Here is a 14666-nt window from a genome sequence, read left to right on the forward strand (position 1 = left end):
AAAGGTTCATGCATATTTTATTCAAGAGTAAAAAAAGTGGATCGTCCCATGGGGCATGCTTACAGTGTTAGTGACTGGGGAGTCAAAACAGAAAGAGAAAGAAAGAGAGGGAGAGAGAGAGAGAGAGAGAGAGAGAGAGAGAGAAAGAACCGTGGCACAATTTCTATGGCACAGGGTCTCCCAGGGGGGGTCATCTCTCCCAAAGAAGCACAACAAGATCAATCAAAGAGCAACGTAACAGGAGGAGCAACCAGCAGAGAGAGCTTAAATATTAAGAATAATGTCCATAATGAATAGAATCGTAATAATCATAGAGTAATAAATATCATCAAATAACAAGAGGAATCATCAAGAATTATAATCAGAGTACACTTTTTCCTTAAAATTGTGACGGCAACACACCAGCTCTTCTGTTAACATGTGTCTTGCTGTTTTTTGCTTTGAACAGCGCAAATTCTAACCATGCAATCATGCTTTTGGCTGCCTGAATGCCTGTGCCTCTGTATATAGTATGGTCATTCATCAGTACTTGTTAAATAATTATTATTTTTCATATTTATCATTAAAAACGACTCCTGTACATTGACAAATAAGAGAGGAGAGAACGCTGACTTGACACTCTGAAAAGAAGCGTATGGTCATTCTGTACAGCATCAAAAGAAAGTGGAGCAAACATTGTGAGAAAGAAGAAAAGAAAGAAAAAAATGAAAGAAATCTTAAGTTAAATGAATAAAAAATAAATTAGTAAATAAATATTATGTATAAAATAACTTATTCGTTGTTTCTCATTTAATTTATATTAACCAGAGAAACAAAACAAAAAACAAAATGTCCTACCATGGTAAAACACAGAGCACAAATATAATCTTCACATTATTATCAAAGAACTTAACTCAGCATGCACTGATGCGTTAATATAAATGCTTTACAAAGACCTTCTGCCTCATCCTTGCTGTCTTGACAGCTGCTTTTTTGGCCAGACTCCTGGCTGTTGCTAGCTGTTCAGTAGCGACAGCAACAGAGGAAGAAAGTAGGATGTAGAAAGAGAATATATAGGGAACGATTTCACATTTCAACTCACCCCTATTCCATCATATACAGATCATCCAACTTTTGTCGTACTGCATCTTGCATTTTGTGACCATATGCACCACATGTGCAATAAAACCTCTCTGTGAGTCATATTTACAAATGGGGCTGGGAGAAACACTTCAAATCAGAACTTGGCCCAGTTTCAAACTTTCCCAAGAGCTAACTGGGCTAGGACCAGAGTTGTAGGGAATCCTTCACTTTATTTCAAGGGGAGGATGAGTTCAGTGTAGTAACAGGTAACAAAGAATCTCCTCCTGAGAAGAAGGGGGACAGCAAGGGCTCAGATTAGACTGCAGCTGAGACTACCCCCATCTCTTGGCAACAGATAAATCACCATGCCACAGTCAAACGTTTTCTTGCTGTCATCTGACCGATGGAGATATCTTCTTTTGTTTGCAAAAAAAAACAACCAAAACACATTTTCCGATATAACTGCACAGACATTTACATCTGGAGCATTGTGCACACACAGGCAGGCATATCCATAACCCTATAAAATCAGCCAATCACTAGTTTAGTTTCACTTCCTGTTCAGGGATGCAAACAGTAAAAAGAGGCATACATAATGTTAAATTCCAATCTTTATCACCAACTGCAGCCCTCCCCCTTTCAAACACTTGACCCATCCAACACAACACACCACCAACACAGCCACATCATACTGACACTGTCCACCCACCAGTATTCCCCAACACAGATGGTGAACAGCAGGCCAAGCTTTTGTCCACAGAGAACGTTTTTGTAGCTTCTTTTCTGTTGGTGTGCAGGTACATGGGAGATTAAAGTTCACTAAGTACAGCTTGTCAGTTCATTTGAAGAAAGTCAGCCTTTGGTGATAAAGTCCAGGTATGCTCATGCCTTTACATACTGCTGAGGGCAACAAGAGAGGATTAGGTAATTGTGTGGTGCATATGATTGTATGTGTGTATAATGTTGTCAATAGCCTCAGTATGAAATACTGATTCGTGTGTATGTTCATGTCTGTGATCCATTTCCCTTGTGTATATATGAATATATACAGGAATCTATAAATATGATACCATTTCAGAGTTGTAACTGGAGGTTTGTGGCTGGGCATCTGGGAGTGAATATGCATCACTGTATATTGCTGTTGCTGTCGGTCCCATTGGGCTCTCCCATATTCATTCGGCCCATAGACAAGCCCACACTGTTGACCGCGTCGCGTCGTGGAGGCATCCTCTCATTGATCCGATCCAGACCTTTGGCCTCTTCAAAACTGCTGATCCGATGCTGCGGGGAAAAGCCTCTGATGGCTGCAGAAACAGGCAGGCACATCCCCCAAGCACATGTACGCACACACAGACATGCGCAAACATACAAACAAGCACCCACGTTAATATTTCAGAAGGCATTTAATAGGATCTTGTGCATACAAACCCCTGTAAGCCTTATAGGTTATAATGAGGGCACTTAAGTGAATGAATTTGTCAAACGTTGTTTATTTCATTGCATATGTTAAACTTCACACACAGTGCCAAGTCGGACTACTTTAACTTTCAAATGCTTCAATTTTAGAGATTTTAATGACTTTGACACTGATTATTTATCTCTACAAGAAGGCTCTTTGGGGTTTGTATTTACAAAGTTCTATAAAATATGCAGCTATATTAGATTCTATTCCCAATATTCATGTGCATCAGCCACTGTTTATCTGTTGTCGGAATACTGGGCCAGGATTAGTTTGATGTTGTGACTTACAGTGAAAAATTCAGTAAGTGCAACATGATCATCAATCCTAGATCAGTAAACTGAGACACCAGGTATGACAGATTAGTCACTATGAGACACAGAGTGTGGAACAAAGCACAGCTGCACAGAAGCAGTCATTCACAAGTTCTCTATAATTGTTTTCCTTTTGAGAGATATTTCGACAATAAGCTGTTTGTAGTTTGTGACTTTTGTTCCGCAAAGTCCCCTTCCCTACAAAATTTTGCAACCTATCAACTATATTTAAGATACTGACAAAATTTAGGAGTCCTATTTTTGATTTCTCTGCAGTTTGCATTCATAACTTTATAATGTGATGCTGGTCACATTTCAAGTTTGTTGAGATTTTTAAACAAATTCAGTTTAGATTTTTTAATCAGTGTGTTGTATTATTAACATGCTCATGCATAACAAACGTCTAAAATATCCAATAATGTGCAGGTTAGTTTACTAGTCATGGGGGTGATGGAAGCAGGGTTATCTCAGTTTGGGCTTGGAAATGTTTAAAGGAATAGTTCAACATTATTAGAAAAAGGTCCACATTTGCAGAGAGTCACATCAGAAAATAAAAATCTGCACCGTGTCTGTTTGTGTGTCAGAAGCAAAGGCATCTGGAAATCAAGGATGAACCATATTATCAGCCTGATTTAAATATCAGATATTAGCTTTAACAGTGCAATACTGCTATTGGTGGGTATGAACATTTCTGCCAATATTTACAACCACTATCATGCATCCCTACTGAAAATAATTGTATATTTTCACTTTGTGCTTTTTGCATAATAATTCATATTGGTTAAGTGCCCTTTGTCAAAAAAAACAAACATGTTTTTATGCTTAAGTGTGAGCACTGATTAAACAAACACAAACAGACATCAAACATGTCAAATTATTCCTTCAACACATGTTGACATTGCAAAAGGGGAAGGCTGAGTTCAAAAGACAGGGAGGTTCCAGTGAGGCCAAGATAATCTTCCAAATACATGCTATTACCTAAAGTACAGAAAATACAGATTCAATGGTTTTTGGGAGCATGAGACAGACCAGACATTAAGGACAACACATGTCCAGTTCTGTCAGACCTCTGATTAATGGAAGAGTGTTGATAAATTGATGAGGTCCCCCTTTAGATTTAGGCTTGAAAGATAAAAGCACCTACTAATAAAGTATAGGAGACACCAACTGAAAGCTGAATCAACTTGACCAAACTAAGTAGGAAATGAAATTGTAACCTTGCAACATGAAGCGCTGAGTTAAGCTGAGTGCAGTCTCTGCAGACAGATGCTCCTGAGACTGATGTAGAGGTCTGTCTGAAGAGATAGCTGTGACTTTTGAACAACAACTATACCTTAAGCACACATAACTACTCACAAATATGCTACTGTGCTACACAGTGGACTAGATAAACAAAGCAAAAGACATCCATAATTTATTTGCTTAAACAAATTATGGACTTTTGTTCAGGTTAGCCAAGGAAAGCACGATACAAACACAAAGCCTACATCATGCAGAGTAATCATATATCTATGATACACTAAACATGAAAAACATGACCCCAATCTGTTTAGTAGTACAGAAGAACCTGGAAGGGCTTGTCCTGGCTTAAGGTTTGGTCATTCTCACATGACTTGAAATGTCAAATATCAGATGAGATTGTTAGAAAATCCTTCCTGGACTTTGGAAAATATATTAGTGTTTAAATATTCCAAACAGAATTTGATTTTACTTTAAACACAATTTAAACCTAATCCTCGTTGTCAAAAGAATTAGGAATCACTGCATTACTAAAAGCAGGTAGAGTGCCTAGGTCACATCAACTAATATGTGACTTAGGATCTGAACTTTGTTATGTGATCATCTGCTGAAGAAGGCTTTAGGATCCAGTCTAGTGAAAAGCAGAGGAAAAGTCTTAGTTTGAACAAAGATTCAATTGAAGGATTGGTCTGTAAATTCATAGAATTCTTCCCTCGGCATACTGCGTGATTTTTTTTCAACACATTTGGCTTTTGTTCTGCCGTAGCTTGTAGAGAAACAGATTGATTACATGTTTGTCTTCTAGAGAACTACAGCAAAGACTGTATGAAAAATAAAGGAAGACTGTAACTCACTGCAGACTATAAGATGTCTGAGTGACCCTGCCAACCTCCACACCCACTCCCACCCACAGGCCCACTCTCCTTGTTTGTGTGTGCGTAACTCAAATTTTTGAGCATGTTTGGTTTTGCACTGGGAGTGATGGTGTTCTGTTTTTTTGTTTCCAGAGAGAAAGAAACAAAAAATGTATTCTGTGTTTTAAATGTGGCGGATGCAGCTTGCATTAGTTGGTTAGAAGAGTTCAGTGTATCATGGCATGGTGAAAAAAATCTGGCTTTATTAGCACAGGTGGCTGAGAGCGCAGCCATGTTGCACAGACACACAACACACACACACAACATCCACACACACACACACACACACACTCACAAAACCACACAACCACACAATGAAATGACCGTGATTTTACCTTCAGCATCCTTAACTGTTTCGATGGCTTCTATGGCCTCAATGGTAGCTGAAGGATGGGCAAAGAGAAGTAAAGAACAGAAAGAGAGAAAAAAGGACAGGAAGAGAGAGAAGATGATAGATCCCAAAAGAGGAGTGAAGTTCAAAGAAAGGAGGAGAAGAAGCAGAAAGAAGTAAAGGCTGAAACATGCTCTTGTGCAGTTGCTTGTAAATGTCGAGGCTTAAGAATACGAATCTTGGTAGGTGTGGTGACCAAGGAAGAACATTAAGCCAACTTCAGTCAAAGAGAGAATTGATCCAAACGATTGAAGCCAATATTTGTCTTAAACCAGCATCAAAAAGAAAAAAAGGCGGACAACCACTTCAAACATACATTTTCAATAAAAGTATCATAAGAGTGTACCATGTAGGACTCATCAACTGTGTATAAAGTCCCGCTTGGGACATATTGAACAATTTTGCCTCAAACAGTTTGCCTCTAAAGTAAAGAAAACACATTATGCGAGGCAAGGCAAGTTCATCTGTATAGCAGATTTCAGCAACAAGGCAATTCAGAGTGCATTCTGCTGTACTGTTAGCAAGAAAAGGTAATCTTATGCAATGAAAGATGCAAATATTACCAAAAAAACCAACACATTAATCACACACATGTCTAAGTGGCAACACATGACACTTGCAAATTTGTACACTAGAGGCATGTTTCAGGCTTAAGTCATGTGATGGCCCTCAGAGCAGTACGGGGCCATAGCAGGTTTACAGGACACCTAGCAGTAGCAGTAGCTTGTGTTAGCCCACACACACCTCACACATCAGATTTCCTCTTCCAGACTTCTTTCTTCAACTCTCTTTCACTCTCCTCTCTCACCCACCCATACTCTCACGTTAAAACAGCAGGCTGTTAGTATCCTCAGCACCAGTGGAATGAGGTGGAGAGAGTGACAAAGTCAGTGTGGCAGAAAAAGAAAAGAAAAAGATCAGTAGCAATAGAGGAGAGAGAGAAAAGGAGGCAGGAAGGAACCAGCAGATGGTCCAAAGGAAACATTTATTCGTGTCTGCATATTCTTGTGTTTGGTTTATTCCTAGTTTTGAGGGTGTGTCCAGGGTTAAGTTTGAGATGATACGTCCTTTTATGTGAGTATGTGAGACACTCACCACTCTGTAGGGTCTGCTTGCCTCCAGACAGCACTCCACTGGGCAGCATTCCGGTAGGGGTCAGTCCCTTCAGTGTCAACACATTCTCACTCTCCTCCCTGAAAGTTGGCAAAGAGGATGTGTTTGTGCAAGTGAACAGACAGATTGGTAGTATGAAAGACAGAAAAAGGGAAAAGAACGTTAAAAAAAAAAAAAAACATGTGAAATCCAGCATTTGAAGGTATACTGTTGTGTTCTGTGGGTAGCTGAGGTGAGGTTAATCTCTCTTATTGGCCAAGAGATCAAAAAGTTTTCACACTGCTACAGAAAACACATAAACAGCTGATCCCTCATTTAACAAATTCATAAAACAATCTATAAAACTTCATCTATAAAAAATCTAATTCAAACAAAATGGTTTAGATTTGATGGCTGCCTTGTCTATAAATGTACATTTCTAGCCACTGTTCTCTACATTAAAATGACAGATGCATTGTGAGAAAAAATTTCCTGCCTGAGCATACCTATCCCACACACTCAGATAAATGCCTGTGCAATCAAAGGGTTGTGTCTCACAGAGTGAAAGATGTAGCCATCTTCCGTATTGAACAAATTGTAAATGTGATTAACATTAGGAAATCATTAACACTTAAATAAAACCTGCACAGGCATTTAAGGGCTTGTTGATTTTCTAAATGAATTAATGAGCTGCATCAATTTTATTTATTTATTTCTCATGATATGCACTTTTTGTACAGCACTACTACTAGATCCATAGCTAGCTACTTTTATCCACCACAAATCGTAGTGGCTATGTTCTACCTTTTCAGAGAGCAGAGGTCCTAGTTTGGGGTTGGACTTAACGTTTTACTTTTGCTCAGTTTGGAGCAGGAGACCAGAAGACCACAACTGCAGGGAAATATTATTAAAATACCTATTTGTTGTCTATTTTGCAATATGCAAAACCTCAAAGCAAGTTCAACCAAAGACATGCCTCCTTTCAAATCTAAAACTTTTGTAACTGTAAATATTTTTCAACTAAAAATATATTTAATCTAAACATTGTATATTTATATATCTAGCTGATTCAATGCGAGCATTAGCCTTTTTGGCTAATATTTCACTAGTATTGCAGCCCCCCCCCCCCACCCCTTTTTAGCCTATAGTAAGACAGTAAATACTTCTGCTGCTTAGACTTGGGTAACTACAGTGGATGAGGATGTCACTGGGCCTGTTCAGCTTTTATCTATAGATATAATATGATGTAACTTTAAATGCTGCACAGGATAATTGTGTACAACTTTTTACCATTAGTTCCTCCTAACACATTCTCAATAGTTGTTGTCAGTCACAGATTATGCAGTGTTATGCTGCTCTGTTTGACACTTTTTAAACTAACAAAATCTGTTTTCAGTTCTTTCTTTGTATTTCTCTGCTCTCCCGCTTTGTCTTTCTCTCCATTTCAGCACATTCTGTTGTCTGGTCTAAAAAGTATCTGCATTTCAATTTAAAGTCATATTAGTTTAAAAATCAATTTTGTTGTAATTTTAGTTTTCTGCACTGAAACTAATTTCTCCTTCATTGCATACAGTAATCCAAAGTTTACTGTCTGCAACTTTCAACAATCAGAAGACACTGAGTTGTTTTTCTACCAGGATATTCTATCACTCCTGAATGAGTGTGGACACTATGCCTAGAACTGGGCCTGTGTCTGAGACTATTGTAGTACTCTCTTTTAAGATACCCTCCAGAAATAGTCCAATGATTTTACAGCTTGATTAAATAATCTTGTACAGGGGGTTAAGGTGTCTGTGGCTAAAAGCACCAAACTAGGCTTTCAAAAAGTTACAAATGAAATGTGTTGCTTTGATCTTGGTGTGGTTTCAGTCTCATGCTTGTTTTGGACTAGTCTCAATGGATGATTTTAACTCTGTACAACTTCACCCAGACCAGAACTTAACCCACCGTAGAACAGAGAACATTTTAGCCATCTTCCCAATGGCTCGAATCTTGTTCTTTATCACCTCTTTCCTCGCTGCTGCTGCACTGGCTGTAAAAGAGCAGAACACAAACTATTAGACTTTTTGTTGGTGATATCTTGAAAAATTAACTGTCAAATATATGAAATACTATTGAAATCCCATTTTAATGTATAAAAGTGTTGAGTTTTTTATTTTTTTTGGTCTTTTTTTCTACCATCATAGATCTCGTCTCCATCGTTCATGAGCTCATCGTCAGAGCAGATACTGAGGACATTGACGAGCATCTCAGTCACTGCAGAGGAAAAACAGACAGACACACACACAATCAAACACACACATCCTAATGTTGGCTCTACCCATAAAAGCAGGTCTGTCTCCAAACAGGAAGTCATTTACCTTCAGCATAAGAGAGTAGAAAAACCCAAAATGACACAAAAAGTGTTTAAATGCAATAATAAAATATGACAAAAGGGATGCTATTAATCATGATTAACAACAGAAAATGTGAGACTAATTGAGATTAAAAATGTTAGTTGTTTGGCAGCTCTAAGTATCAAGTTATCAGTCGTCACTCATAAAGCAAGTAGGCCTACATGCCAGCAACTGTGAGGGTTTCTTTGTGCAACAAAAGTAGGTCCTCCCGTTAAGGCACCTGAAGCCCCCTTCCTAAAGGAAGCTAAGTGATGCTATAGTACACCTCAAGTAATGGATACGTACTAAGTATCAACCCATTGTAAAACTTTACTTTACAACAGAAGGACACAAAACAGGAAAATAATGGTCTGCCATTGATTAAGTACTGAGTAACTACTCATTATGATGCTTTGCTATATTTGTAGTTCAGTAACATACTATCTACTCATCAACTACTCCATAAGATCTGATGAGGACTCATTTACAATCTCTCCATTAACTCATGATTACCTAGTAGTTTGTTTATCTTTTGTTCCCTAGTAACTATGCAATATTGCGTGCACCTTATTGTGAAGTGTTGCTAAAAGGAGGATACAGTTATTTTGATACCCTTTTCTCCCACAAAAGGCAGTGACCACGTGAAGACGTCCATGAAGTTAGGCAGCCAGTAGGGATGAGGAGAGCAGTTGAACTGACGGATGTTCATCACATTGTTCTCGTACTTAAGCACTGCAGCTGAACACACACACCCACACACACACACACAGACGCAACACATACAGAAAAACATAGTTTTCATCCAACATTGTTTATATATTGGAAAATACTTCTTTTAAATACTGTTTGAACAATATTTTACCAGGAACATTCCCACTGAGATACCAAATCTTGTTCATAGAGGAATTCTGGCTTAAGCATCAGTAGACAGAAAACATGCATTCACTGGTAGAATAATCATTTAACCTGTATGTGTTTGTGTATCTCTGCATGTTTGTGTGAGATTGTTTGTACATCTTTGCATCAGACCTTTGTTGTTGTAGACATCCAGGTAGTTTGGAGCAGAGAAGATTGTAATGAGGGAGGGGAAACCTGTAGTTTGGCTTTTCCTGTACATACGATACCTTAGGAGAGACACACAAACAAACACAGTTAGCATTACAGGATTAGTTAGCAGACTCTTACTCGCCTCTCTTAATGTGAGACATCTTTTCATTGAAAGCAAAAAAGCAAAGCTGCCATTAAACATCTTTGATTTTTTTTTTTTTTTTTTAACAAAATGTACTAAATGTGTCACACTAAAAACCTGAAGTCTGGATTCCGTACAATCATAAAGATACAAATAACTTCTGGGATTAGTTTAGACAGTTGACTTTTTCCCCCTTTTTCTTAAACAATGCATTGTGGGAAGACTTTTCATCAAATCTTCTCTAGTTTTTGTGATTTAATTACATCATTGTTATTTTCTTAAATGAACACAAACTATACTTATAAACCTGCTTAGGCCTGGAATACTGCAACGCTGACCTTGTTACTGTCTATGGGCTTTTGTTTGAATGCACAAAGGCACATTCACAGCAGCATGGGTTACCCATAGCTGTATGATGGACAAAATATTGTAGTTCACCAAACTGCATAAACCCCAGCTAGAGAAGGAATAGTGCAGCCTTAATTGCTTTATTATTACATTTGGAGGATTTTCCAGGGGATAAGAGATGAATTTGTTGCTCAGACAACTGCATTTTTCCTTGCTCTTATATCAAGACTTCTACTGTATGGTTCTTGCCTTGGCTTTGTTTTATGTAAGGTGGTTTAGTCAATCTGATTTTTGTTCAGGCCCTTTGTGCTCTCAGTTTGACTGTATCTAATTAAAGCTTTAACAATGATAATAATAAAGTTTAAGGATCCCAAAAAGTAATCTGTGAATGTGTCAATTCCCTAACAAAGGAAAAAGGTGTTAGAACATGAAATATCAAGGTAGGACATTAAATCAAATAGCGCTCCATTTAAAGCTGAAAGACAGACTGAGCATGACAGTCAGCTTACCCAGCATCCTGTGCTTCGTGTGCTCTGATGATTGACAGTAGATTGTTTGTTTGTAGGAATTCGCACACTGCTGGGTAACTGAAAAGAAAAAGACATTTGAAGAATGTGTGAGAGCAATTATGCATCTGCATCTAAGGTAAGTGAAAAAAGATAAACAAAATCATTCCCTTTATCTTTCACGCCAAAAAAAAAAAATCTCTTCCATAAAATAGAAATGTATATGTCATTTCACTGACTGCTGTATAACACAAAGTACATGGAAGTAATTAGGATGTCTGGCAATGGGAGATGAAGGGTCTTCTTTTTACTAATGTCATGATTGACTCTGATCAGAAGGGGGCAGCAGCGGGCTCAAGGCAGTTCTCAGAACTGTTCATTTTTAAATACACATTTTTGGGCTTTTTAAAAATGCCTTAACCTATTTGTGCCCATTTTCCCCCAATATTTTTATGGACAAAATTGTTAACTGGGCCCCATATAAACATGTTCTGCAGTTATTTTATCCTGATCTTACTTGAATTTTGGCAACTGTTGCCAGTGGGCACAAAACTTGTCTCTACCCCTATGGTAGTAAAATATGAATAAGAGAACAAATATGACATGAAAATTTAAATCTAAATTTCAAAAGAGATTTGCTCATCAGGAAACAGTTTTTGAAGATAGCAAATGTGACAAAAAGTCATTATGTCATCAAATAGGAGATCTGTGGCCTATTACTTGTAGTTTTAAAATCTTTATTTATGAGCAAACAGAGGATTTGAAGAGAATTAACTTGTTTTAAAATTATTCATAAAAGTGCTTTTCAAACATGTCAACATTTTTACTTGGAGTTCAATTCAAAAGACCTCTAAAAATAATTTTACCTAAAGTTAATCTTGAAAATATAGACAGAACTTCATTTTGTTTAATCAGACATTTCTGATCACAGGCTACATTGTTATGTAAAAATTGTCAGTTTAATAAGCTTTTTTAGATTGTGGCACAAGTGTAATGTTAAGATTGTTGCAGAGGGATCAAATGTAAGCAGGATGGCCAAAACATCTGCCAAGATACACCTAAGTAACCAGTTATGAACATACAGGATGATAACTGGAAGCATTAATAATGACAGGTTGTTATTGAGTGTCATATGGCATGTTAATAGATGTCTGAAAGTCAGTTCAAAATATAAATGTTGACCAAACAAAGAAGTATCTATGTATGAACGTGCCACAATTAACAAAAAAGCTCTGACCTTATTTCCCTGATGTGTAAAATGCTCACTGGTTGTAGAGGGACACCATTTTGTGACAGTATAATGCAGTCAATGTCAAAATTAGCATCTTCAGTGCTAAAAGCTAGCTAGCCAGTAATTATGGCTATCCACCACATTATCACCTAATCTAAGACTATATTTTAGTCCTTTAATTATCTAAGTATTACTGTTCACTTTTACTACTACATGCCCACATTCTTGAGGTGTTTGCTAGATGCTATAAGCTAACTTATACTTATGCTCTGCTCTGTGATGTTGCCAAGGAGAAAAGACCAGCCTGAGTAAGGATTAGCTTTGAACACTGACATATTTGGTATCTCATAAAGGGATAAAGATATGAGCAATCTTGCTGCCTGTGTTTTCACAATGTTACTGACAATGTATTTGCCGGCCGGCAACAACAGTTGCCACTGGGACAAATGATGACCTTTCATCTGATGTAATATTTTTGTTATTTGGGTTATTCTGGAGATTGTTTGATGATTAAGTTAATATATAATTATCAACCACAAAAACATATTATTACATGTAAATGACATGTTGTTGTAGGGATTTGTCAGTGTTCTGCTTTTGATCAAATTAATCAGGGATTCAACACCATCATGTGACAGGAAGTACATGGACATCTAATTTTTTTTCTTAAGACTGTTTCCCAAAGTTTTTACTCACACACCATTCATAGAAAGACCATGCACAACATTAAAAAATGTATTTATAGATGGGAAATGTCAATCATGAACTTGGCAACTATTTTTGCTGGTGGGCTTAAAGTAATTAGAGCAACAGAAGACTGGCATGGGAAAGCTGACGGATAGAAAAAGAGGTGGGAATGACATGTGAGAAAGAAGCCACAGGTCGGATCCTAGCCTGGCTGCCGAACTCTGAGAACAGCTGTCTCTGTGCATGGAACAAGTGAACTGACCACTAGGTCACCAGCGCCCCTAACACTATGTTTCCAATACAAAAATGCCATTACACCAGCTCCTCCAAGTGAGCTACAGCTACACATGCACAGACACCCTATCTACTTTTTTCACTAAATCTCCTTGTCCTAATATTCCTTCATTTTTCTCTGTAATGCCAGTTTTTCATCTTCTACCACACCATCTTTGTCTTTGCTTTACTCTTCCTCTTTCTCTCACTGTATCTCAATATCACTCCATATCTGGCAAGAGTAGCCAGTCGTCATAGCAACAGAACTGTGCAGTCTCCCTGGGGATTGTGGGATATCATTTCATGCTGAAACGGAACTGTGTGTATGTATTTGTGAATGTGTTATGTGTGTGTGTTTACGCTAGCCAAGATTTTCTGTCTCTTGTACAAATTCCAATGATTGTTATTGGATCCTGGATGTGATGTAACCGTGCATCTACAAAGCATCTCTTCTGCTCTCCTCTTCCTCAGCATCTCAAGCCCAAAGCCAACCTAACACAAATCTAATTCTTTTTGTTGTAGATTAAAAGCACATCTCTCTAATAACAAGCAACGGAAGGAAGCCCAGATCATTAAAAGAAATCATACAAATTCAACACAACCTGACAAGAAGACTGTGGTCAACCTAATTTATTACCTTATATGTTTCAATTGCCAGTTTTGTAATTATTGGTCCCTTCATGTAATTGAGCTCCAAATGATGTGATCATTTTAGCTCATTTGGGTTTAGGTAAATTCATATCTCTGGCTGTCATAAACACAGGAATTGAACGTGTCAAAGCTACTACATCATCTTCACTAAGCCAAGTTGATTTTCCTTTCAAATAAAATGTCAGCAGAGTTCTGTACTATTTGATTTTACTCGGTCAGCAGAACTGACCTTGTGAGTGGTCATTTGTTCACCTGTAAAAATAGGAGCAGCCTCTGACTGTGTTATGGCCAAAGTACTCCTGGGTCTTCTCATTGCCAAAGTCTTCCAGGGGGTCAGCCCACAGCAGGTCACACATGGGCCCAAATGCTGGGGGCTCCTTAAACCGGTCCAACTAGGACAAACAAGATAACACACACAAAAACAACAAAAAAATTAGCTTACTGAAACATCACGTTTGTCCATCGCACATAATTCATAGACACCAAGAAACCCTCTTACAAGGACATGAGAAATACACATCACTTTAAAAGTGATCTAAATCCCACATACACAAACACACACACACACACTCTGAGAGAACAGCATCTCCATAGCAACTCTCACCACACAGTATGGAGAAGATGTCACACTAGCAGATTCACCATGGAAACACTGCCACTAGATGAGAAAGTGTGTTTGTCCTTATGCTTCTGTGTCCATACATGTTCCTTTGTGTTGGATTGTTGGGAACTGTGCACATAGAGAATATTTGCAGGTCTTTAAGTGCTATTCTGTATTTTATATGAATGTCTTTATACAAAAATGAACAATATAAACAGATGATTTTGAAAATTGTTCTCATTATTGACAGTAACAGCATTTAGATATGTGAAACAAGTTGTGCAGTTATAGTAAAAAAAAAATAAGAGCCAATATTGGCTGTCGTGCAGAGAGA

At 37.8% G+C, this 14666-nt stretch overlaps 1 protein-coding gene across 4 annotated transcripts in view; it reads right to left on the reverse strand.

Moving 5' to 3' along the window:
• ppp3cb (protein phosphatase 3, catalytic subunit, beta isozyme) overlaps positions 1–14666 on the reverse strand; it is a 54438-nt gene continuing 39772 nt past the window's right edge. For 2 of the 4 annotated variants that reach the window (XM_041797822.1, XM_041797823.1), the window contains exons 6-14: positions 13984–14123; positions 10893–10970; positions 9876–9970; positions 9459–9584; positions 8650–8727; positions 8419–8503; positions 6475–6572; positions 5324–5371; positions 1–2366 (exon numbers count right to left, since the gene is read on the reverse strand). In XM_041797822.1, the coding sequence (XP_041653756.1) occupies positions 2188–2366; positions 5324–5371; positions 6475–6572; positions 8419–8503; positions 8650–8727; positions 9459–9584; positions 9876–9970; positions 10893–10970; positions 13984–14123 (927 nt within the window). In that variant the 3' untranslated portion in view covers positions 1–2187. Of the gene's footprint in view, positions 2367–5323; positions 6218–6474; positions 6573–8418; positions 8504–8649; positions 8728–9458; positions 9585–9875; positions 9971–10892; positions 10971–13983; positions 14124–14666 lie in introns of those variants that run through there. The other 2 variants (XM_041797824.1, XM_041797825.1) reach the window with 2 other exon arrangements.

The sequence above is a fragment of the Cheilinus undulatus genome, linkage group 10 (genome assembly GCF_018320785.1).
Source record: "Cheilinus undulatus linkage group 10, ASM1832078v1, whole genome shotgun sequence".
Lineage (NCBI taxonomy): Eukaryota > Metazoa > Chordata > Actinopteri > Labriformes > Labridae > Cheilinus > Cheilinus undulatus.